Source organism: Eleginops maclovinus, chromosome 6, assembly GCF_036324505.1.
Source record: "Eleginops maclovinus isolate JMC-PN-2008 ecotype Puerto Natales chromosome 6, JC_Emac_rtc_rv5, whole genome shotgun sequence".
NCBI classification, from domain to species: Eukaryota; Metazoa; Chordata; class Actinopteri; order Perciformes; family Eleginopidae; genus Eleginops; species Eleginops maclovinus.
The window spans coordinates 6,363,425-6,389,843 of NC_086354.1; the positions used below are offsets into that span (position 1 = coordinate 6,363,425).

The window sequence follows — 26,419 nt, forward strand, 5'->3', positions numbered from 1 at the left end:
TTTGCTAAACAAATCAGGTGTCCATCTACTGCATTTAAACAAAAGAGGAAGAATGAAAGTAGACTATATGAACACCAAAAAGCAGGTTTAGGCGATATCCTAATTAGTGGTTTTCATTTAATAAGCATTTGCCTGTACCATGATGATTAACTGGAAGAGGAGTTATGATTTTAGCTTGTAATATATCAATCTTCATTTTAAATTGTATTGTTACATTGTAATCAGGCAAGTGTTCCCCGTTATACATTTTTTAAAAACCTTATCAGGTCTTTTTTTAATGAAACTATAAGGGAATACAGTGACCTTTATGGTATCCTGATTATGTAATCCTGTTACATTTATTCTCCCCAAGCCTGGTTAAAAGTCAACAATCACTTCAAAGCAGAATTTAAGGGTTATTGTATTTATACAACTTCAAATTGTGTTCCCCTTTGCCATTTCTATACTCCTATTAAACATTTTGTAAGGCATTCCTTCTAGTGCAACGTTTGGTTTTATTCTAATGGCAGACATCGACTGGACCAGGGCTGCAGTGTTATGGTCGTTACTGCCACCTAGTGTCTTTCCAGCTCACTACACCATGATGTGCAGACTGGACCACTCTCCAGAGGCCTGACCATAATGAAAAGGGCAACTAAGCCTACTGACTACATCGATCAGATTTGACAGTCACCGGAAAATGGAGGCAGAGCTGTAATCTTCAATGTATATCAGACCCCCATTCATTTAACATCTGTACAGAAGTGCCTGACTGTAATTAGATTTCTCATTATAGATCACTCAATGATAGGACATGTGGTGTGGAGGAGACATTTGTGAATCGGAACAGAGGTTGTCCTGGGAGAGGTTAAAGCAGAATGGCAGCGTCCATTCCACATGAGCGCCTCCATCAGCTTCCTGCACTGACAATCTAGGTTGTTTTTTTTTGTCCAGTTAAAGCCCGTGGGCTTTTTTCAAACGTGGGTCGTGATAATGTCAAAGTCATAAAAGATGCAGCTTAATATGTGACATAAAATGCCTGCCATGGCCTGTAGCATGAATGAAACGGTAGGAACGACAGCTGTTTTTCTGCTCCTACTGCAGGGAATCTGAAGGAGCGCATCCACCTCTTCTGTTGCAGCGATGCGTAGCCGTGCCGCATGACTCACAACCAGCACGGATGTAAACAGGGGGCGGGTTCAGGTAGGCCAAACCTGTACCTGCTCAGCCAATGGGGGCGCTGCTTTGCCCCTCTTTCGTCTCCAAACCGGTGCTTCTCATTGGTCCGCCGCTGCGTCGATACGCTGTAGAAAGGAGCGAGGCGCAGCGTCGCAATTTACACCGCGGAACGCAAGGAAGAGGGGGGCGAGGGGAAAAAAAAGAGATTAATCTGTCAAATTTGTGTTCGGGATGAGACCGCTCTGACATTCAGCCGACCGGAAAAACAGAAAGCCCACATGCGAAGACATTTCAATCACAGCAGTTCGGGATCAAGCTGATGCACCGCCATAGCAGGTGGTGCTTGTATAATCGTCCGGAGTCTTGTATTTGCTGCCTGATCTGCGCGTCGCTTCAGCACTGGACAGCGACCATCGGAAAACACTGAGGGGAATCCTGAGGCGGGGTAGGCTGCTCACAACAACACCATACACCTTGTCGTGATATTTGCTCACTGCATGCTATTTTCTTTTATTATATATTAATTCGCATGTACCCGACGTTTGTTGTTGCCTTGGTGTCATGTGAATCGCGCGTGATTTGTGGATCCTTGTTTCAATATGGAGCCTCCACTCACCAAATGCCCTTGAAAGTAAAGGCTTCGTGTATGCATGTGTGTGTTTGTGCAAAGGAGAGAGAGGTTATGGTGGTTGTGCTGAGCAACTGCGCAATTGTCTGTCCCTGTCTGTTCTCATCTATCTCTTTTTTTTCTGCACCCCTCTCTTCTCTGCTCCTCAGTCGGTGCGACCCTCGCTTGGCTCGGGGCAATGCGCGGCTAGATGACTTCACTACACGAACAAGCACCGCGGTATCCTGGACTAATATAGCAGCGCCACAATCCCCCCCTCCATCCTCTCTCTCTCTCTTTCTCTCTCTCTCCATTTCTATTCGCTGATCCCGGAGCCACCCGTCTAAAGGCACCATGGGAAACCGTGGCATGGAGGATCTGATCCCCCTGGTCAACAAGCTGCAGGATGCCTTCAGCTACATCGGCCAGGCGTGCAACCTGGACCTGCCTCAGATCGCGGTGGTCGGCGGGCAGAGTGCTGGGAAGAGCTCCGTGCTGGAGAACTTTGTAGGCAGGTAAAAATGACCACCAGAAATAGGATAATCCCTTCGCGTTAACCTTGAGGATGACATAAGAGGCCTATGGGGCCAATCTCTCTCAGTGGAGAGTTCAAACCATCCAGCTTTAAGGCACTGCTTTTCATGTTGTGATGAGCAGAGCCCTTAGCCTATGAGCAGTATATTATTTTATTATAAAACACTGGCTCCCGACAGAAGTGGTATTTGGGTTAGAGCAGCACCTTTGGGGATTTCAAACTGCAGTTCTTCTCAGTCTTAGAAGTATCTGTTCCAAGCATCCTTTGGAAGGCATTAATATGCAGTTGACCCCAAAAGATATGATGTCATATGCTGTGTTGTATACACTGCAGGTTGCAGAGATGCATCACTGCATGTGTTCATTTTAAAACACCATCCATACTGTAGGCTCAGCTCCCACTCCAGAGAACATACATGAATATTCATCATCTTGTTCTCGTTTTTGGTCACTCGCACCAAATAAATTATGAGAAGGGGCAGTGTTTTTTTATTCAAGACAAGGATCAGGCAGCCAGGGGTGACATGTTGTTGGTCACATCATTACAGTGTTTAGTTTGTTTAAAAGCTACATTTGAAATACATCCCTCAACAACTGCCCAACTACATGTTTTATTCCAACAATGTGGTACTTTTCTGTCTTAGAGCCCATGCTTTTAAAAGGGATGAATGTATATATATATATTTTCAGGACTTTTCAATTTCAGGATTTGCTGTTAAATGCACTCTCACATATATAGTAGCAGTGTCTATGCAAATGTATATCATGTTTAAATCTAAAGGGTCACTTCACTAATTTTAGACACAAAGGTCATTGACTCGCTATTGAGAGCACTACTAGGCCTCTGAAACAGCTGTATGATAATGTGGCCCTTGAGTTGGCTTTTGAAAATCTGAGTGTGTCACCTTGATGATGTCGTCAGGGTCATTTATGATGATGTCATTTTGAATTTGGGCAAACGCTTGACAGAAAACATTAGTAACAGGAGATTTTTAGAAAAAGAAAAATGAGCAGGACATAAGGAAAGATGCTGTTGCGTTGCATTATGGGGTGATGTAATGCTTTTGATGCCTGACCAATTGTAGGGACCTATATCTGCTTCTGTTGCTTCAATTTCAAGCTTTTTTCACTCTGTTGCTCACAAGTCCCCCAATTTGTGGAAGTGCAACATGAGCTAGATTGTCTTGTGGCTCCTTTCTTTTGCCGTTTTGAAATGCATGTGTGCAGCTCCAGATGGATGCATTGATTTGTCCAGCTCCAGCCCTCATTGAGAGTCGTGTTGCTGAGTAATGGTCCATCTGTCCAGATCTGGCCCTGCACAGCGCTGAATGGACAAGTAGTAGGCTTGTGTTTTATTTTTCCCAATTGAGAGAGCTCCGTGGGTCGATATGTATTCATAAGGTTTTCTTGGAACACAACAGGGGGTTTTCATGGCAGTTGTCAGGTGTGTGACAACAATCAGAATCAAAATTAGTTTTATTGCAAGTAGGTTTACATATACAAGGAATTGGCTGTGCTGCATACATAAACACAGTGAGATGAATTAGGTTGTGGAAAAAGAAGTATAAATAAATATTTTAAATACGAAAAATAAAAGTATTGTTTGCAAGAGATATAAATATTCAAAGAAATGAAGGAAAATTACAAATAACTTAATAAAATATGTGCAGTATTTGTATTTGGAAGAGCTATGCAATTTAACGAGAGAACAGAAATGTCCTAAATAAGTAAAATGTTCGAGGTTAACTGTATTTTGTAAGAGGAATAGTTCATATGATGTGCGTTACTGTATCACATAGTGTATGGGGGGAGTTAAGACACAGTATCAGTGGGGGTCCTAGGCCTTGTGATGGATGGACACATAATCCTACACACTCAAAACGAGTTGGTGTGGCACCTCTCAAAGAAATGGTGACGTGATTGTTTTTAAACAGGAGGGCTCTTTATCAGGGATGCTGCTCTTTATTTTGACCTGTTGTTTATCAGGCCAGATTGTCCTCTTGTGTTGCAGCAGCAGCAGCTGAAAGCTTTAGGAGTTGCTGTTTTGTTTGAAAATGGCCTCTATTCCACTCGTTGGACTGGCGTGTACGAGATTAGTGACATTGAAAGGCCTATAGTGGGTGTCATTCCATTATATACGGTATAATTATAATACATTTGCCCTTCAAGAGTTCAAAGAAAAAAAAGCCTCAAGATGAAGATACCACTATGTCACAAATACCCATGCCTGTACACTCTTTGATACATGTTTTCATTGACTGTGGTTTGATGAAATGAGTTTTGATTGGCTGTCTTTCCTCAGGGACTTTCTGCCCCGTGGATCTGGCATTGTCACCCGCAGGCCCCTGGTTCTGCAGCTTATCAGCGCCACTGCAGGTGGGTGCACACACCCCCACACATGCTAGAATTCACACATACACACAAATACAGCCTCCCCCTCTCCTCTTTTATTTTTTAAATTGCAGTGTTTTCTTATCCTGTTTTTTTTTCTCACACTGGCATTATTTCTGCTCTTGGATGCCTCCACTAATCCCAGTTATATGTCTTAATTTTCCTCTACCTAGAATGGGCTGAATTCCTGCATTGCAAAGGGAAGAAGTTCACAGACTTCGATGAGGTCCGCACGGAAATCGAGGCAGAGACAGACCGTGCCACTGGGGCCAACAAAGGCATATCTCCCGTCCCGATCAACCTGCGAGTGTACTCCCCTCACGGTGCGAAGACATAACTCAGCTTAAACTGTCAAGTAACACCCACAATAACACTTCTGTATCAAAGTAGAAAGTGACGAGCTGTGAATCATCATACTCTCGGTCATTTAGTTAGTTTAGCTAACATAAAATGTTTTCAGAAACTGGGTCATTACAAACGAAGAATGTGTTTTTGCTAGCAATATAATTATACAGTATATAAATACATTTCTATGTTCTCAAGGAGTTAAGAAGGGCACCTCAACAGCCTCTTTAAAGGCTCTGCGTTAATATGGCTAGCAAACATGCTATGTCATGCTATGCTACATTAATGCTATACTGATTTCTTTAGATTATTTGCTGTGAAAGTGAACGCTGTCCTGATCCTTTAAAAACCAGAGCCTTACAATGAAGAGGATTGGATTAATTAATGGAGCTTCATACCATCTATGATACTCCATTGTGAATAAAACTGATGGTGGATATTTTTGGGAATTAGCTTCTAGCAGTTAGTTTATCATTTATAAGCAAAAAGCTTACTCTAGTTAGCTTCCTTTTTCTTTTTCACATTTTCTGCTTTTAAACTCATGTATAGCCTGCAGGAAAGATCCAATATCATTACAATTACTTGTTGAAATGCTGAGATACAGATAGGTGGTTATAATAGTTAATTATTAGCAAGGCCTTACATTTTCATCTTAATTGCTACTTTCTAGGAGGATTTGATCATATTCATGAAACATTCACAAACCACATTGTGTATATCTTGCAGTCATATTGGCATAATGAAAAGGGAGTGATCTAGTTCCCTGGTGATTCCCAAAACATTTCTAGGTATTTTTATCCTGGAGGTGTTTGCACCTAATGTTAGCAAGAACCGATGTAGCCTAGATATAATGTAGTCTGGTTAAGTGATTTACAAATCACTTCACTAAAGGTTCATTAAAAACAAACAGTTTTTTTAAAACAGAGACTAATAGTATTTTGGTCATTTGGGGTGGATGTCTATGTAAACATATGGCTTTCATTTTAAATGATGTTTTCATGCTGAAGAGGACACTAGTACAACATAAACCACCTAGCTAATAAATAATTTAATTAAATAATTAATACATATTTTTTTCACAATAGGCCGCAGTAATATTGACTATCCATGTCATAATGCATCTTTAAAACTGTAACTCAGCATTATTTATATATAAATATGTTTATTCTTTTTTATTTATCTTTTCTTTACTGCAAATTATTAATTAAACGTTAACTACAAATAAATATATTTTTTCCCCTTGTGCACATTTCATTCTAACTTAAATATTTTAATACGTTTTACCTTCTATTTTAATTTGTATTTGATTCTGATTCTGATGCTTCTGTCTGTGCAGTGTTGAACCTGACTCTCATCGATCTGCCGGGAATCACCAAAGTGCCGGTTGGTGACCAGCCAGTGGACATCGAGCAGCAGATCAGAGACATGATCATGCAGTTCATCACCAGAGAGAGCTGCCTGATCCTGGCCGTCACTCCGGCCAACTCTGACCTGGCCAACTCCGACGCTCTCAAACTGGCAAAGGACGTCGATCCACAGGGTAAGGCTAAAGCAATATGGAAATAAATGCAACATGTAAGAGGTGACCTTGTGGTTAGTAAGACTGACCTGGACAAAACATTTATTCTCTGTCAGCTGTAGGGATGGTGCTCAGTGTCTGACCTTGTTCTCTGACCTCTCTGAATGTGGAAACAGAATTTATCCACAGGGAAAATCATTATTATTAGAAACAAGGGGCTGAGAGAAAGGGAAAATGGAGGATGAGGAGAGCATCAAAAGATAGGAGAAAGAGGAAAATATGATGGAGGTTTCAATACCCAAAACTGAGACTAAGGAAAAAGGAATGGTTAAAGAGAAAGGAGAACAGTATTGGATACTGGAAGAGCTTGACCTTCAGCCAGGAGACGAGGACACAGGAAGAGAAATGTGTTAGCTTGGAAGAGGAGGACAAACTAACCTTGTGGGTTGGATGAATGATATCAGACTTGGAGAGTGGGGTAGGGGAAAACAGGGAGGAACCAAACCACCAGGAAGCAAACTGTATTTTTTTCACATTATCTTACAGTGGGAGAGAGACGTCTGTTAATCAGTAGATCAAATGTTTACATGGATGACTCCAATCCGCTACGTCAAGTGTGCATGCTCTATAGGCCCTACGGATGCTGGAGAATGCTGGAAGATACGGATATTTTTGTTCCTGAGAGTCAGGCCATTTTGCTTCATGCACCACTGAGCAACTTTCATAGGAGTAAAGCCCCCCCCTCCAACACTGTCTCCAGTTGTCTTTATACATCCATGGGGGGAAAAGGACGATGGGATGCTAACGGCCAAAAATGCTTGCACAGGAAGAGGGAAAAAAGGAACTTAGAAGAGGGAAAGACATAAAGGAGAGAAAAATATGAAAGTAAAACTGCATTAGAGAAAATCAGAAAAACAAGTCTATTTAAGAAGCTGGTTACATTTGTTCTCTGCAAAGGTCATCCAATTGATGAATAAAAAAACAGTGCCTTAAACTTCCCAAAAGCATTTCTTCATCGCTATTACATAATTCCTGCCTATTTTTACCCCTTTTCTAGGTCTGAGGACTATTGGAGTAATCACTAAACTGGATTTGATGGATGAGGGCACAGATGCCCGAGACGTACTGGAGAACAAGTTGCTGCCGCTGCGAAGAGGTGTGTGTGTGTGTGTGTGTGTGTGTGTGTGTGTGTGTGTGTGTGTGTGTGTGTGTGTGTGTGCGCGTGTGTGCGCGTGCGTGTGCACGCGTGTGTGTTCTACAGTAGAGTGAGCTATGCCAGCTTTTGTTCTCTCATTTTACTCTCAAATTCTCTCTGTGTTCTTAATCACAGTGTCCAAACACTCTGTCCTGTCATGCCTTCTCTCTGTTTGTCTCCACATATTACCCCTGCCTTTACCTCCTTTCATTCATTCCCAGGTTATATTGGAGTGGTGAACCGCAGTCAGAAGGACATAGATGGAAGGAAAGACATCAAGGCAGCTCTTGAGGCCGAGAGGAAGTTCTTCTTGTCCCACCCGGCATACAGGCACATGGCTGAAAAAATGGGCACCCCACGGCTGCAGAGAGTGCTCAACGAGGTGATCATAGATTTACTCCCGGTGCTTTTCCACAGTGCACTTTACGTAATTAATAAGAGGGCGGCCTTTTTTTTTTCCCACTTCCTTTGTACTCTACATCAGTGTGGGTGATGCGTGACTGTCAGTAGGTGGATAATGCATTTGTTCTTTCTAGTTCAGCTCCTAATAATTGATCATTTCTCTCAGGCAGGCATTCCATATTGTTCTGCATTGTTATTGCATAAAAGTTATCTACGATTACAGTGAATGTAGAGACTAAGCCTCCAATAAAATAGTCACTTAGAGGCTAAATTAAGCTTCTTACTTTTGGTACTCTTTGTCCCAAAAAAGAAATCAGCCAACCTCTGAACAGGTGGATTATGTATGTCATGATAAAGATAAGGGCTAAAAAGTATTTCAGCTCCTATAGCGAAGAATATATTTTTAATTGTTACATCACTGTAATGTCAAAATGCCAATGACATTTTTACTCATCGATGCTCCCGTGTGATTGTATTTTGTTTAGTTTTGTCGGATTTGTGTCTCCACAGCAATTGACCAACCACATCCGGGACACCCTGCCAGCTTTCCGCAGCAAGCTGCAGTCCCAGCTGCTGGCTCTGGACAAGGAGGCCGAGGAATACCGGGGATACCGACCTGATGACCCGTCCCGCAAAACCAAGCAGCTGTTGCAGTCAGTGCCTCCCTTTTCTCACAACAAGAGCATCAATTTAGTTTATAAAACCTATCCTGCTAAATATTTGACCTAATTAATTTCTTTGTACCGCACATCATGGCACCGATTTCCAATAGCTGGTGTTTTAGATACAGCGAGTCATTTCTGGTCTTGTTTAATATATATTTCTTTTTTTCTGGTTGTTTCAGGATGGTGCAGCAGTTCTCTGTAGACTTTGAGAAAAGGATTGAGGGCTCAGGGGATCAGGTAGACACAGTGGAACTGTCTGGTGGAGCCAAAATCAACCGCATCTTCCACGAACGTTTCCCCTTTGAGCTGGTCAAGGTGATATGTCGAACAAACTGTAGAAGAAGATGGCACTTCTGAAAGATCTGGTGGGGGGTGTAGTTATTTGACATAAAAAAGAGACATTTAATAAAACTAAAAACACCCATCCGTCCATCTACCCTGTGTGGCAGCTACCAGCAGCAGGCAGTTAGCTTAGCACGAATTCTGGAAACAGGCAAACTGCTAGCTTGCTTGAAGGCATCAAATTCAACATCACAAGGCTTCTAAAGCTCACTAACTCATTCTTTATATCTAGTTAGTTGTTTTTCCTCCTTTGTTTTCTTTCTTCTGATTCCACCCATCCACATTTTATAGTCTGTATATTACACTCTCTCTTTGGTTTGTACATCTAGCATGATAGCTTCTCTGTTATTAATACAACTCCAAATGCATAGTACAAACGCCGCTTTTTTCTTTCTTTTTTAACCTTACAATTATTCTTTATCATCTCTGTTACACTCTCTCTTGTCGTGTCATCATTTTTCCCATTCGTACTGCTCATTGTCTAAATTACTTTTCTCTGTTCCGCTCAGATGGAGTGTGATGAGAAAGAGATGCGTCGCGAGATCAGTTATGCCATTAAGAACATCCACGGTATCAGGTAGGAATTTGTCCCCCAAAATATGAAAATAAATGATCTTCAACAACCTCTGCTGTTGTTTCAGAGCCTCTATTTGAGATACCAACCAGTGATGCTATCAATACCCTTTGGCTTTATAAAAAACATTTATTCACAAGCTAAAGACAGAAAAATATGTTGATGTTGTTGCTGAAAACATCACAATAGAACTACAAATGAATTAATTTGGTTGATGATACATCCCTTTGATGGAAATGTATGAATAAGTTGTCTTTTTAAAAAAAATGTTCAGTCAACAGTGATTAGCCACCACCAAAATAAATGCCACCAAAGCTAGAAAGCAAAGACATTGAAAGAAATTACCAAATTTAAACAGGAATTCTGTACAAAAACAACAGCAGGACAAATATCTATGCCTGGTTTTTAACACAACAAATTAACATTTATGCATTTAAGCCTTTTCTCTACTTAAAAATTGAGTCTATAGAGTACACAACCAAAGTAAAGATTGAATTTTTTAATGTTGAACCGAAATCAATATATTTTAAGTACATAGTATTTTAACACATAATTTCATCACAATTGTACCTGTTTTCCCTCCCTTTTTGTGTGTTTCAGGACTGGACTCTTCACCCCAGACATGGCATTTGAGGCCATTGTGAAGAAACAGGTCATGCAGCTGAAGGGGCCCTGCGTCAAGTGTGTGGACATGGTCATCCAGGAACTGATCAACACCGTGCGTCAGTGCTCCAACAAGGTAACTTTATCTGTCATTGGATTCTGAAAACAGTTCAATGCCCCACAACCAAGCTAAATATAAACCTGCTGCAAGAACAACAGCCTGCATGACTTGTTGCTTTAAGACTTGGAAAAAGCAGTCAAACACACATTTCAGCAACCACATCCAACACTTACAAACACTGACATAGCTCACATACAAACCATGAAACGCATGGAAATAATAATTAATGCCACCAGAAATATTTAGTAAAAACGCTCATATGAACATAAATAGGCGAAGTGCACAATCTGACACCACGTTGCTTTGGATTACAGGACTGAGATCTTTGAGGGGAATTAGATAGGAAACAAAGAAGGAATTTATTAAGAAAGGGTAGTCAATAGAGGATGGACAAATGAAAGAAACTGAAATGGAGAGATGAGCTCACTTTAAAAAATTCAGTTTGTTTATAAGTGTTTATTATTATTTTTTATTATTCATTGTTCCACATTCTTCATTTTATGGAGTGAGTCATATTAGGCTGTATAATGTGTTTTCAGCTGGAATGCTTCCCCATGCTGCGTGAAGAAACTGAGAGGATTGTGACTTCTCATATCCGAGACAGAGAGAGCCGGGCCAAGGATCAGGTAACATCATTAGTTGGTATTAACAGCCAGAAATATTGCTTCACGAGGGAATGTCTGTGATGTGAATGCCAAGTAAACAGTTTCATATTAATATCTGTCATCGTACGCCTATAAAACACATACTGATGAATACAGTTTTGGTCTTTATGGTAAATATAAAGCTACCAACAGCATTTGGTTAGCTTAGCTTAGCTCAAACACTGGAAACGTGGAATAACCAACATTCCAAGACCTCTAAAGCTCACTAACTCAGACTTTATATATTGTTTGTGAAATCTTTATAAAAGGCGATGTTTAAAAACAAAAATTTGTGGTTTAATGTGCCAGACAGAGACAAGCTAGCTATTTCCCCCTGCCCTGAGTGTTAATACTAGGCTAAGCTAACCAGCTGCTAGCTACACTCCACAACAGCAACAATGTTTTTTAGGCTCTGGGTAATTTCAAGAGTTAGTGGAAAGGCAAAGTTCTAAATAGACATGTAAGTGTTGATTTTTTACAAATTTTGTCGAAAGATTTCTATTCTACCCATTTAGCATTAATTAACATCTTGTTTTCATATAGGCCTACCATTTTAGCTAGCAAAAAAATGATTACCCTCTATTAACTGGTTAAGTTAAGTGGTGATATCTCTTATTTTAAAAATGGGGGTAGAACATAAAGAAATATGTTTATTTGACATTAATACTATTAATCGAATGATTTGAATAAATATACGAAATTCCCTGTATAGAAACCTTTAACTTTTATATTTCTACAAAATAAAACGATTTTAAAAATAATGTTGAACCTGACTTTATCCTGTTCGGAAAAGTTATGCATAATGCCACATATTTAATAAGATGAACCAATTTTCTATGCTTACTCTTTGAATGAAACGGAATAGGAGTATTTCTGAAAACCTGACAGTACTGTCTTTCTACAAAAATGATTAATATTTTGTGTTGTTACAGGTTCTGCTGCTGATAGACATCCAGCTCTCATACATCAACACTAACCACGAAGACTTCATTGGCTTTGCTAAGTAAAGACTCCATTGATCTGTTAGAATAGCTACGCCATGATGAATAATTTATGAATATACATGTCTGCCTGCTTAGAACAAGTGTTTTGAAGATCTATTTAACCCTGTCTTGTTGTTTTTCTCCTTTTCATTCACCTTTCCCTCCCATCATCCACCCGTCCTCCTCCTCTGTTGTTGTTTGTCCTCCGCAGTGCGCAGCAGAAGACTAGTCAGGGTAATAAGAGCCAGAGTTCGGCTGTAAATCAGGTGAGCATTTGTCACGTCTCATACATCAAACACAAACAGCGGAGCACAAGGTCAAGGCAGTAAATGCACACCTACAGAGCAGCAGGATGGCTGCTGAAGAGAGAATAAAAACCCTGAAATGAAAGATCTTTCATTTCAATCAATTTCAGTCAATCTTCTGCATTGCAACATTTTTATATTATGTACATTTTAGCCTTATGTTCTATTAGATTTGATTATTATTTTATATGTTGCATGGTGTATTTTGCTTAGAGGCACCAGTTTGTTTGTTTGGTCTTATGATTTTGTCTCACATTGGGTTCTATTACTTTATGCCACCATCATCACTGGTGTTGTTGTTGAGACATTTCCCTTTGTTTGAACTCCCTTCCTGTGTCATCAAGGTGCCACTTTGCATTTCACCCCCATCCCTTAGTGAGAATCTCAGCTGCCCTCTTATGGGTGTCTGTTGGTGAGTATCGCTCATTGTGGGTTATGGTTTTGCAATGTCATTTTGTGCCTGCAGTAACACTTCTGCCCATTGTGTGGTGCTCTCCGGCACCATCACATAAAAAAAAAGAGTAATTTGTTCTCACTCTGGACGGGTTCAAGAATGGCAAATTGGCTGTGTAAGCTACTCCTGGGCAGAGGCATTTTTATTTTAATTGCAGTAGAAAAGATGCTTTTTTTCCCTAAAATCCCCAACATTCCTTCCTGTTGCAGGCCTCCTCTCCTCCCGCATCAGGCCTGATTGTAAGAGTTTCCTCTCTAACCGTTTTCTCTCTAACACCCCCTCCACCCACCAGCGTCCACAGACTACAAGGGGTTTCCAACCACAACTAGAAATCAAAAAAGTCCTCGGTTTGGCAGTTATAAAAATCATCTCTATAGCTAAAAAAGTATAATTTTCTTTTTGTATCCAGGCACAAAACAGACCTCTTTTGTTTGCCAAAGACAGTAAGGCTTTGTAGTGATTTGGGTAACCTCCTTAGTGAGTCTTAGGCGGTGCGAGACTGACAGTGATCTAACCTAATAATCACTTGGCACAGTGCCTGTATGTGTAGGGCTTGTGGGGTTAATACCCAGTCGTCACACACGCTTTATTGTGTGCTCGAAGCACTTAACACAATGATCACTTAACCAGCTAACACTGGCCTCTGCTTGTGGCATTGTGGACACACACGTCCTTGAATGAGACTGCACTGGCACACAGTCACATGTTAGGCTCTGAGCCAGTCACAAACACACCTAACCCCGACCTTTACACACATTTCATCGCGATTCATGCTTTGTTTACCTGCACCGATGCATCTGGGCTAGCTTTAGCCATGATATGTTGTTTGGAGTTGATATTTTTTTATAAGGCGAGTGAGTTGTTTTATAAGAATTATTCTGAAATAAAACCAAAACAATGAGCTGAAAGACACTAAAATGCTTTGTAGTTCCACTTCCACTTTACAAAGTGGTTTAGTGTCTTTACACTCATTGTTTTCCAGTTATTATGGATGAAGAGCTCCTGTCAATTTAACATTACAGCAATTTCTGACTTGTGACCTTTCCCTCCTCACAGGTCATTCGCAAAGGCTGGCTGACCATCAACAACATCAGCATCATGAAGGGAGGAGCCAAAGAGTACTGGTTTGTACTGACTGCTGAGAGCCTCTCCTGGTTCAAGGATGATGAGGTGAGTTTACTCTTTTAAAATAACAATCACTTTCAATGTGAATCGTGCTAAAAGACACTCAAACATTTGAGTGTCTTTTAGCTTATTGTTTTGGTTTATGAGTGCATTTTAGCAACTGCAGAGACAGATATTTCCCCTTTTGAGTCAGAGGTATTGAATATTGAATATCTTTATGTTTAGATCATGATGATGTTCCAATTAGTGTTGATCAGAATACTGATGGTCTATGGAGGAGGATTAGGGTTACATGTGAAACTTTATTTGAGATCTGTGTTTATTGTCAGAATTTGATGATTTACAAGGGAAAAAAACACATAGTAATGTCAAATACCAATCCTTAAGACATACAATAAAACATTACAGGGAGGGCAGAAGATAATAAATGAATGAACATATACTTATCCCACATTAAAATACACACACAAGAAAACACAAATAAAGCGTAACAAAAGAAATGTGGAATGAATTGTATACCATGTTAAAATGTTACAATGTTAAAATGCGAATAATCCATCTGGCCACTGACTTTAAACTCAGATTTAAAATACATTTTCAAGAAGTGACCCTAATCCTCCTCCAGTTGTGGCCAGATGTTGTGCAGAATGGAGCGAAAAATTAACTATATGGATAAATGACACAGATCTGATGAAGTTTTTTTAAAAGCAGATTTTATTATTTTATTCTTATTATCATTGATATTACATCATTTATAACTAACAACGTCATACTGTTTTTGGAGAAAAGCATCTGTTCTGTGGGCTCTTTGGCGGGCTGATGTCTATCTGCCTGTCTGTGCCTGCTGTACAGGTTGGAGGATATTCTGCACAGCAAGTGTAGATAGGCGGACACACTGCAACTCCTTCAGCCTGCTGGTGTGGTTGCTGCTTTGCTTTTTAGTTTATTGCATCTTGTTGAAGGTGCAGTTCCAAGAGAGACACAGTTTGCACGATAAGAAAAACTGACGGATACAATCCAGTCTTGATTGTTAGTCCACATAAATATATTTTAATTTCACCTATGAAGAGTTTGGATTCTTGTCTTCACTCCTTCCCATTCATCCTTCTCTTTGTCTCTGAGCTTGCCTTCCTTTCCTCCCTTTCTTCCCTCCCCACTTCTTTCCGCTGGGAGTTCAGGCATTCGCTTCTTCTCTGCACATGTGGAACATTCCCAATCCCGAGCAAACGCTCGGCCAAAATATATGAACGCATGCTCAGCCCTCAGACGGCACACAGGGGCCGCGCAGCGCCGCGTGCACAGATTGTCATTTGATACGTTAGTGTGGTAATGTAGGAAATTATAGCCTGCGCTGGCTTCGCCTCGTAAATTTCTGTTTTTACACCCTGTGAACTTTCTATAGTCACACACACACACACACACACACACACACACACACACACACACACCCTCCTCCTTCTCTTGTGTGGTTTGGAAATGCTTGGATTCTTGGCCGCAAAATGACACGTTTTTAATCTAAACATTTCGGCAGAGAAACCCCTTTATTAAAAATCAATATCCCTTAATTCTGTTTCTGACCTTCGACTTCATACGCAGCTATCACTTCAAGGCGCTGAGTCACTCTTTGGCTCTTCATAACGGGTAATATTCAACAGTCTGCTATTTGACTTTTACTTCTTTTTCCACAAACCAACAATAAAAAAGCTCACCTAAATGAACTCCTGTCCGTACATAGTCTTTGTGCATCTTGTATATCCGTCTGCACACACTTTCCCTCACAGCCTTTTTTGCAGTTATTTGACACCACAGCAATATAAATGACCCTTTGGCTTAAAGTCTTTCCAACTCCATTTTGGCCACCCACTGAAATAACCTCACTGAAGGTGTCTGACTGTATTTTCAAACTCCACTTTGATTGATTGGCCCCGGTTCCTTTTGGCCTGCGCTGGATGCTTTGCAGCCACACACTCGCTCCTCCCCCCACCCCCCTTCTAGTGGACCACATCTTCATCAGAGCACCAGGCTAGCAGCCTGCAAACTTACTCATTCATGCTATAAATTATGAGAGCTCGCCATTTTGTGCATTTAAACATCCTAAAATTCTGACTGAGAATTCTTTTTTTTTCACAGCAAGTTATCAAATTTGCAGTTAGTGTGGAAAATGGTGATGTATGTTTATTCCAAGAAAAGAAGTGAAAGGGAAGCGTTAGAATGGACAAAATACAGATGAATATAGCACATATATAAGCAGAAAAGGAAGGATGCAAAAATCACACACTTCTCGGAGACCTGAAATGCCATCAGAGACACAGAAGAGGGTCCGTGCCCAGTCTAACCAATGTGCAGACTACTGTACACCAGTATGATAATGAACAGGTAGTCTGAACACTGGGTAGACGGAACCGGAGTTCAGAGCCGGGCCCTGTGCGCTGCTTTCTGCTGGTCCAGATGCTGGCTCTGCCCTCACTTCGCCCCCGCTCCATTTTGGCAGGTCCTATCGGGGCAAAAACCCCTCAAAATTCGCCTCATCCGCGTCTCCCAAAACTGTTTAGGTCTCTTGGCCGTGTTTGTTTGTTTTGGTAGACGTTTTTAAGCTCGGGGTCCCCTCGCGGTCCGTTTCGGTCACGCCGGCCATGAAGAGTATCCAGCCTTGACGTGGCACATTCGCTCAGACGACCGGGACAGACTGGCTGCACGTTCAGGGAGGGGATATTTCAAAAAAGAGGGAAAGAGAGAGACGGAGGGGTTGAGAAAGGGAGAGGAAGAGGGAGGGGACCCGTGTGACCATATATGGGCCGCGGTGACCCCTCGGGGAATACAACACAAGAAGAGTCTGCAGAGTTTTCCTGTCTTTCCTTCTTCTCATCCTCTTTAATCCTTACCTGCGACCATCTTCACGGACCTTCGGACCAGATGGGGGGCTTTCTTCTGCAAATCTTTGTGCAAATCCACTTTAGCGTTGCTTCTTCTCTTCGCTCTCTCCTCCTCCTCCTTCACCCGCCGACTCTTTAACTTCTCCCTCCTTCCCTGGTTCTCTGTGTGCCGCTAAGCACTACCAGATGTTGAGTTTTAACGCCAGGCTGTCATTTAATCTCTCTCCCTCCTTCTCCTTCAAAAAAATCAGGCAGGAAGTGGGCCCCTCTGGAATGGAAAGAAAAAATATTGAGAAAATATAGAGGGGGAGGGATAAAAGAAAAAAGACAGGGAGAGCTTAAAAAGATGGAGGCTAGGATGGAGGGTAAAAATGTCTTAAAGTGTCCGTCGCTGAACAAAATGTGTCATAGCCGTGGTTGAGCTTCTAACTCTCAGGTTGTGTTTGGACCTCCAACCCCCTGGACTTCTCCCCGTTACCCCCCTGTCTTACTCGCTTTACTCAGGCTTTAGCTGCCAGCGTTCCTCCGGCAAAACGCGCCGTGAAGAACGACTGCGTCTTGACCCACACTGTAATGACTTCCACATGTGCTCTCCTTCTCCCTTCTTCTTTCTCTATCCTCCCCCTCTCTCCCCCTTTCCCTACCTCCCACTCACATTTTCTCCCCCATTCCTCCTCGCTTCTGTCACCCCATTTCTCTCCGCTCCCCTCCCTCTTTAAAAACCCCATTTCACCTTTCTCGAAAGTCCAAATTTCGTTGCACAAGATTCCATAGAGAACAACAAAGTTGCATTAGTCATAAGAAGCGCTCACGATCCATGCCGCCTGTTTTTCTCGTTCGCAGGAGAAGGAGAAGAAGTACATGCTCCCTCTGGACAACCTGAAGGTCCGCGATGTGGAGAAGAGTTTCATGTCCAGCAAGCACATATTCTGTATTTTCAACACGGAGTCCAGGTCAGCAGATCTTTAATTTCTGCAAATAAAACCAGATTTTTTTTAAAGCAATCACATGCAGCAGATGCAGTTAGAGAGACCAGGGCCTGTGTGCTGCTGCAGCGGCGAGAATATGTTTTAGATTATGTGTTTTGTTCAGTATGTATGCATGCATGCATGCACATATGCATGCTTGCAGGCTGGGACAAAGAGGAAATATGTCTAATAGATCTACAGCTTAGTTTATGATGTTTGTCATTTGCATTTGTGGTCAAAAGCAGACATTTTGCAGTGATTTATTGCAACAGATGATAATAAAGACATTTAACGTGGTAATAGTAGGTTGATAATAGTAATTAAATCGATGAAAATGTATGCATTTACACACAGGGAAATTGAATGATGACACACTTTATTTATTTAAAAATAAGTAATTTAGCAAGTGACAGAGGAAACAGATTAAGGTGTCGTGGTTGCTAGCTTCACTTAAATTCCACATGCACAATAAAAAAAGGAAGATGAGAAAAAGATAAGAATTACTTTATTACAGAATTACTTTATTAATCCCAAACTTGGATTTTTTTTGTGTTGAAGCAGCATAATACAACACAAAGCATAGAAAATAATTAGAAATAAAAAGAAGAAATAAACAATGTTAAAGTGTAGACATCTCAAAGAAGAAATAGAAATAAAAGAAACTGGCATTAGAGAAAAGATTTATATACAGTTGACTATGAAGATAAACAATCTATAAACTGTCAGGTAAATACTATTGAAATTAACAAAATATAAAGCAGGATATTATATACATAATAGTGCAATGAATGGAATATTAAATAAAATATTACATATTTTACTGTTATACAATTCCTATTTCACTTCAATTCCACACTCACAATTTAGAAGAAAAATGTCTCTGCTGGAGGTAATGAGAAGATCTTTAAAAAAACAATTTGAGGAAGGAAATATTTCTTCAATAATATCAATCAGAGGTAAAATCTCATCTTGAATTTGCACGTTTCATTTGCTTATAAATCAAAATATCTGTAAAACAAATGGAGAAGGTTCAGAGACGCGTCACTGAACGAATGACAGGATTAAAAGCAAATCTTATGTTAAGAAAATGAAGATGAGCTAATTTGGTTCTTTAGACATGGAGGTTAATCGATTCAAGTCTACAAGCTTCTTCACAGAATATAAATGAGCACTTTCAAGCCTGTCATCCACTTTTAGAAAAAAGCTTTTATTTATAAAGGAACTCTTTAGAATAACTGAAGTGTTTCTCTGAACAGAAAATAATCTTCTTCCCACTTTGTGCTGCAAACAGCGTGGAAAGAGCTTCCAGAGGATGCAGTGCAGGCTCTTCGGTCTTTAAAAATAGATTGGTTAAATTATGGTCAACCAATGATGTTTTGAAAAATGTGACAGCTGGTCTTTGATTATTTGTGGATTACAAAATGTGGTGTGGAGATATCTAGAACCAGATGATATTCAATAAATTAAAGCCAGGAAAAAAATCCAGGACTATAACCTATACATAACACGGTGCATCTGTATAAGATGTCTGGGATCAGGCCTGGAGTAATCGGTGCAGAACGCTCTGTAAAAGTTTTATGGTAATTCACTTTCTTCTTGGCTGGAAACCTAAGAAAGGGTTAAACAACTAAATACCCCAAATGGAAGCAAGCACATAAGCTAATACTGTCAATACTTCCAGATGTCTGAGGTTTTATGTTGTTGTTGAACACTTACAACAAAAGGGAACATTGTCCAAATGTTTCTAAAAAGTAAATCATTCAAAGAGTAGTTAGTGTTACTGTTTTTTAATCATATGCACACACATGTGGTATAAAATGGATGCATGTTCTCCTGTGTCATGGTGCTCAGGAATGTGTACAAGGACAATCGCACCCTGGAGCTGGCCTGTGACTCACAGGATGATGTGGACAGCTGGAAATCCTCTCTCCTACGTGCCGGGGTCTATCCTGAGAAAGTCATGGCGGTTAGCAAACTCTTTTATTCTCTGATCAATTGATCCTTTACTCCCTGGGTTACACATTCCTACCTTTAGTTTCCCTTTTCTGTCTAGGGTGGTGATATACTGTATGTATTTTTATCCACAAAAGCAAGGTGATGGTTCCATTGGTACTTTGACACATATTTACTACTTTAGCAGGATAAAATCCACATATTAACACCACTTTTATATACTCGAAGAGTACATGCAGTCACTAGAAGTAAAACGCTAGCCTATAAACAAACGACATGACGTCGCATGGCTGTGCGTCACCACCGCTAGGCTAAAGGTGGCTAATGACGTTAAGTAGTTTATTTAGCAACTTGTTAGAAACTGCTTTTTTAATGATATATAGAAACTTCAGACATTCAAATGTAGGATGTTTACTGATATATTTTATGTTGTTGAACAAACATGACAATCTAGTATGTTTGTGTTGACCGCAGGCCTTTTATCAGGTTAGCATCAAAGACAAAAAAACTGTTGAATGTGAGACAAGGGAAGCGGGAGTGATAAAATGCTAAGTCATTCCTGGGTTTTAGGACTCCTGCACCACTCTTTCCCTTATATATTCATATTTAATATATTTACCTGTTCTCATTTAAATAAATGTAAAACTCTTTCTAAACGTATATATTTTGCAGGGAAATACTGGGAATAAATTCATTACATTTTGACTTAATTCCTAACATTTACACTTAAGAGTGCATGCTATTATTTCAGAAATAATCCCTCTGTATCAAATAGTGATTCATACTATTAACCAAGGTCTTTTTTAAATGTAGGCCCCCTCTTTTCTCCTTTAGTTCTCTCTCATTGTTTGAAAAGTCTCCCTCCTTTCTCCCTCTGCAGGTTGAGAGTGAGTCCACCGCAGCCACGGAGAACTTCTCCATGGACCCTCAGCTGGAGCGTAAAGTGGAAACCATTCGTAACCTGGTGGACTCCTACATGGCTATTGTCAACAAGTGCATCCGGGACCTCATGCCCAAAACCATCATGCATCTCATGATCAACAATGTAAGAAAAGATTACTCACAAGTTCATTTTTATGGGACGTGTAGACATCCTTCCTTTGCTGTTACTGTATAAAAGCAACACTTTTTTTCATGTCTATTTTCAGAGATTCGTCTGCTTGCTTCCTTTCAGATTAGTCGAAAAAAACATACATCTAGGGGTGTATTTTACAAACCCTGTTTGCTTTTGTAGATCCTGAATTGTATTATTTTTCATTCATCTGAAGGGTCTTGCAAAATGTATGACACTATTAACTATACATTAGTTTTTTACTGGGAGCCAGAAAGCTCCTCTTCACTAGCACTTACACCAAACGTTCTAGTTTCATTACTATCTATATACTGAAGCATTTTTATGAAGTATATCATTCATAGCCTGATTTATTGTACATTTGAATTCTTTAGATGGCTGTTGACTTTTTTTGTTTCTAATAGTGACGGAAAGAGATATCCACAATTGCTTCTGTAAAACTCTAATACGACAGCAAAAGGTTTTCAACCAGTTTTTAAATTCTTTATTCTACCAATATTCATAATTCCATACTGCATAGTTTTTAAAAATGTATGGAAATGATCTAAGATGTATTAAATGCATAATGTGCATATTTTAGCAGAATATTTCACTTATGTAATACCTATACTTATATTAACACTTGCTGTATACACAACACAAATACTTGAATCCATTTAAGTCATTTCCCCCGCGTATCATATTCATGTCTATTAGTTAAAACATATAACCTGTAGTTACTTCTCTTAAAATAAATATAACGCTGCTGTGTTAACCTTTGGGGAAATGCCATTCAAAGGTCTGCGCGTCTTTCTTCTGTTTAACCTTTTGAATACATCACCCTGCTTTGCCTCTCGCTGCCTCCAGGTGAAGGACTTCATCAATGCGGAGCTGCTGGCCCAGCTGTACTCTGCCGGGGACCAGAACACCCTGATGGATGAGTCCCAGGAGCAGGCCCAGAGGAGGGATGAAGTGCTCAGGACTCACCAGGCCCTGAAGGAGGCCCTGGTCATCATCGGGGACCTCTCCACCTCCACCATCACCACCCCCATGCCTCCGCCTGTTGATAACTCCTGGGTGGGAGGAGCAGGGGGTCGCAGGTAAACTGAGTTGAGATAAACTGATGACATGTGCTCTTTCTTTCCTGAACATAATTCAATTATAAATGTTGTTCTTGATAATAAGATGATAGACTAATCACACAATATATGGACCTCTCCTCAGTTATTTTTACCTTGTAGATTTATTGTATGATTTGTGGACATAACCTCTAGTTTTTAAATTACTGACTTATTGTACAATATATATGGACATGATCTTAATATATTTTAAGACTTATCGTACAACACATTTATAGACAAGCATTCATATTTTTTAAGTTAATGTGGCATCGTGATATATACTGAAATGTTCTCAATCCTTTTTACAGTAAAGGCTAATCGACACAACCTTGATTTTCTTTACGTTAAAGACTTATCAAACGATATTTTCACATGACCGTATTCACTTTAACTGACTTGAATACTTAAGAACATCACCAAAATTCAAGCGGACGTGATGCCAGAATAACGGGTAGAGTTTCCCTAACGTTAGAGGACTTGGGCTAGCTCTATAATATGGAATATTTGAAATGATGGTCAACAGAGCCTGTGGGTCCATTTTATTTACTTTTGTTGGTTCTGTGGTAGATTTTAATTATGATTATTTATTTAGGGCATACATTGTTACGTAATCATGTTTGAGGGACAATGTGTTGTCCAACAAAGTGAGTCATCTTGCCATGCCTTCTTTATCTTTCCTTCGCCAGGTCCCCTCCATCCAGCCCCACCTCCTCCAGGAGGATGTCTTCAGGCCAACGCCCGGCTCCACGAGGGGCCCCGCCACCACCAAACCGCCCAGGACCCCTGGGGCCCTTCAACAACAGTGCTGAGAGCCCTCAGGCTCCCAGCCGCCCTAACCGGGCCCCTCCTAGCATCCCCAGGTAAACACGACCTTCACATAAGTATTTTTCAGGATGACATCATACTCTTACACTCCTGATTGGTCTATAAGTTGTGTAACAGTATGGTGAACATTGAACTCTAAATTGAACAAAGGTTTGTCTTTTGAAGTATTGAAAGAAATGCTCAACATTAAGGCCTTTTTCACAGAACACATTTTTAGGATAAGAACAGGTGCAACTAATTAAAAGAATCACAGCTGAATTCCATTTAGCTGTTTTGATTTCAGGTTACATCGTTAGTGTTATTAGTAACACCTGTGCTTTTCCTAGTATGACAAGTCATACTGTGTGCTGTGATCGTGACCTGTTGTGTCTCAATATGAATACCTCTATACTTAAATGTGTTATTCTGAGTGCTGAAGGGCGTCCTAAAGCAAAGTATGGCACAATGCTGTGCACTATAAGTACGTGGATGGTGCATTCAAAACGCTTAAACAGTGTGTGGAAGGCTGGAAATGTATTGCACTCAACAATTACCATCTTAGCAAACAAAAAACGTAATTGCTCTGTTGAACAAAGCACTATACAAAAAAACATTTACATGTGGGTGGTTTTAACTATTTATTAAACGTACCACTCTACCGATATTCAAAGGAAATTTCCACAAAGAACAACGTTAATAGCTAGCTAACAGAGCAAATGACACTTCCATCGAGCAGCATTTGAGAAAACTGTTACGACTGAGAAAACGGGATACAACTCAAATGCACGACTCACACAGGTTTTAACAAAAAAAAAGGTTTATTCAAACCAAAGATCCACAAAGATGGAAAAAAACAGTATCAACACAAAATCACTCTTAAAGAGGAAAAAACACTGGGAGCATAAAAAAAACTAAGGAAACTAAATCATGACGTGGCTCGAAGCTCTGAGGAGTATTCGTGGCTTGATGACACTGGTAGAAAATCACCATGAACAAAAACGAACTGGCACAGGACAAAGGGGGACTAGGACAATAAATACACCAGGTAATGGGGAACAGGTGGAAACAATCAGGGGCGGGGCGGACAATCACAGGAGAGGGAGGCACACAAGGAAGGGAGGTCAGAGAATCTGAAACGAGAGGGAAGGTTACTAAAAACACTGTATGATAAAGATTCCCTCACTGTGCAAGTTTACCTAGTGTACTTAATGGAAGGGTACATAGGAAAGTTACCAAATTGAGACACAGCACTATTGTTTGGAATGTTTTTTCCAGGCTCGCTCTTCCCTGCCATTTCTAGTCTTTATGCTAAAGCGACGCTAACAGGCATTTGGCGGCAGCTTCATATTTAGCATTCAGACATAGCAGTGGTGATTCAGCAACTGCTCATTCTTAGCTTTTACAATCTTTACAACCGTAATATGGACCCTGTGTCAGAGACATTCGTACGATTTGTAACGTAGCTGCTCATAAATGTGTGTGAAGACTAATCTCGTTTCCTTTCTTGTCTCCTTTTTTCTTTACTTTTTTTCTACTCATTCCTCTTTCGGCTTCTCTTATCCGTCCCATTCTCTGACCCTTTTCCATTATCAATCACTCTCTACCCAAGCCGGCGGCCCCCTCCATCTCCAACAAGACAAGCCCCACCATAAACATCTAAATGGGTTCCTCATACACTTATCTCCTTCCCTCATCCACTCCATCCTCTTCCTCCTTCTATTAGCCATGGCTCTGCCGACCTGGTCCCTCCTTTAGTGCAGACACTGACGTCTTTGACCCCTTTGACCCTCAATTTCCTGCCAGGTGATGTCCATATATCTCTGTACAGTATGGTACTTGTCTTGTGGTGTATGTGTACGTGCGCTTGTTGCTCGCCTGTGGTCCAGGTTTGCTTAGCAGATCCACTACCCGGTATCAGTCCCTGGAACCCCCCCCCCCCTTTCCCCTCACAATCCCCCACTTGCTGCTTCTACATGAAAATACGCTCAGCAGTCGTACTGCCCTACTCATTCCAAAATGCAGCATGGCACATGAGCTGCTTTTATTGCATGGGAGTGTGTGTATGTAGAGTGTGCATGCGTGTGTTTCGTGTGTGTGTGTGTGTGTGTATACAGGGCAGGGACTAATTTGCCTATATGTAGGCTCGGGTATGATTTAGTATTGTATTAATTTATTGTATAACGCCCCCTTCAGTGTTAATTATCAGCTCAATGTTCTCTTAGGAACAGAAGGTAGTGTGTGTGTGTGTGTGTGTGTGTGTGTGTGTGTGTGTGTGTGTGTGTGTGTGTGTGTTTGTGCGCGAGTAATCCTGTGTATGAGTGTGTGTGAGGATGCATGTGCTGTCCGTCTGCACGTTCGTTGGCGTTTCAGTTGTATTCGTTCTCATGGTCAAAGCTGTTAAATGACGAATCATAACCCCCCCCACCCCCCGGGGGTAAATTTAATGTTGGACTTTTGTGAGTTGTTCCTGTGTTGTAGTAGCAGCCATACACACATAGCAAGGCTGAGGAGCACCTTCAGTATTCTATATATGGAAACAGCCTCAATAATGCATTTAACCTCGTCATAGGTGTCCACCTGTGCTGTATCGATGGTCATGTTGTGACCCTGCAGCCTTAAGCTCAGATTCAGACGCTGACTCGTGGGGAGGAAAAACAAACAAAAAAAGGCAATTTCCTTCTCCTACGAACGAACATGCATTTACATGTTTCCATTTAGCCTTTTTCTCAGGTTTGAAACATGCAACTCCATGCCCATCACAAACTAGCGGTCTTTCATCAAATCTTCTAGCCTCTCTTATTTCCTTTTCTCTCACAGCCATCGAAAGCCAGTCAGCGTCTCAACCCGAGCTTAAGGTGGTGTTGTGCTTCTCTGTCAGTTTGTTATTGTGTATGTGGGCCTAAACTGTGTTCTGATGTATATAGGTAATGATAAGGAGATACTGTACCTGTGGACTATTAAGACCTCATCAAGGATCCTAGCGCTTTAATCGTTCTCTGTGTCTCTACTCACTAAATGCTCTCTTCTCTTGAATTTAGACTGCCTTACCGGCATGAAATACAATTCTATATTGCCAAAGCTAAATGTAGAAAGAGAATTGGATAGTTGTGAAAAAAAAGAAGAATCTGCAGGAGACCAACATCGAAACGGTTCCAGTTGTAGAGAGTGTGATGGCTTTGTTTAGCAGAGGGCATAAAGGTAAACCGGAGAATGCATCAGTTGTTATTTTCTGTGTCTCTGTATCGCTCCTCAATAAACTTCTTCCTCATAATGTCTGACTTTGTCAAATGGCTCTTTTTTGGTTGAAGACACTGGAAATGGTACTTTATATTCAGGCAGATTCCCATCAGGGTGAAGCAACAATTACAAGATATTCAAATGAATTCACTATATGCTTTATTTATGTAAAAATAAGATGAATGTATGTGTATAAAAGTAAAATTGATGAGATACATTTTTGGGGGGATTCATGATTTTTGAATTATAAAAAGCTCACATTTTAGTTTATGCACACCTGAGAAGACGAAATGGCTGTTATGTAGTGATAACTGACAGCTATTGTTAACAAATACAACAAAAAAAACACTTCAACTTTTCTATTGTTATTATTTTTTCGGTAAAGTACATTGAGAAAAGTTATGTTAAGTTATTTGCAAATGACAACCATTTATTGATCATCTTT

At 40.5% G+C, this 26,419-nt stretch overlaps 1 protein-coding gene across 1 annotated transcript; it reads left to right on the forward strand.

Moving 5' to 3' along the window:
- The first annotated feature begins 1,297 nt into the window (after positions 1 to 1,297).
- dnm3b (dynamin 3b) lies at positions 1,298 to 26,012 on the forward strand. The gene is made up of 21 exons (XM_063886320.1): positions 1,298 to 1,603; positions 1,936 to 2,280; positions 4,602 to 4,675; positions 4,864 to 5,013; positions 6,372 to 6,575; positions 7,612 to 7,710; positions 7,971 to 8,131; positions 8,662 to 8,804; positions 8,996 to 9,131; positions 9,668 to 9,735; positions 10,333 to 10,471; positions 10,996 to 11,082; positions 12,033 to 12,103; positions 12,295 to 12,349; positions 13,899 to 14,012; positions 17,684 to 17,793; positions 19,660 to 19,774; positions 20,642 to 20,806; positions 21,680 to 21,912; positions 22,620 to 22,793; positions 24,347 to 26,012. Exons 2-21 carry the CDS (start codon positions 2,120 to 2,122, stop codon positions 24,387 to 24,389), a joined length of 2,502 nt encoding a protein of 833 aa, XP_063742390.1. The 5' UTR covers positions 1,298 to 1,603; positions 1,936 to 2,119; the 3' UTR covers positions 24,390 to 26,012.
- The last annotated feature ends 407 nt before the right edge of the window (positions 26,013 to 26,419 follow it).

Bases quoted from the DNA above. Each gene is read 5' to 3' on its own strand.
- dnm3b (XM_063886320.1), top strand. From the start codon at position 2,120: ATGGGAAACCGTGGCATGGAGGATCTGATCCCCCTGGTCAACAAGCTG. The intron at 9,132-9,667 runs GTGATATGTCGA...TGTTCCGCTCAG, and splicing joins TCCCCTTTGAGCTGGTCAAG to ATGGAGTGTGATGAGAAAGA. The intron at 10,472-10,995 runs GTAACTTTATCT...ATGTGTTTTCAG, and splicing joins TGCGTCAGTGCTCCAACAAG to CTGGAATGCTTCCCCATGCT.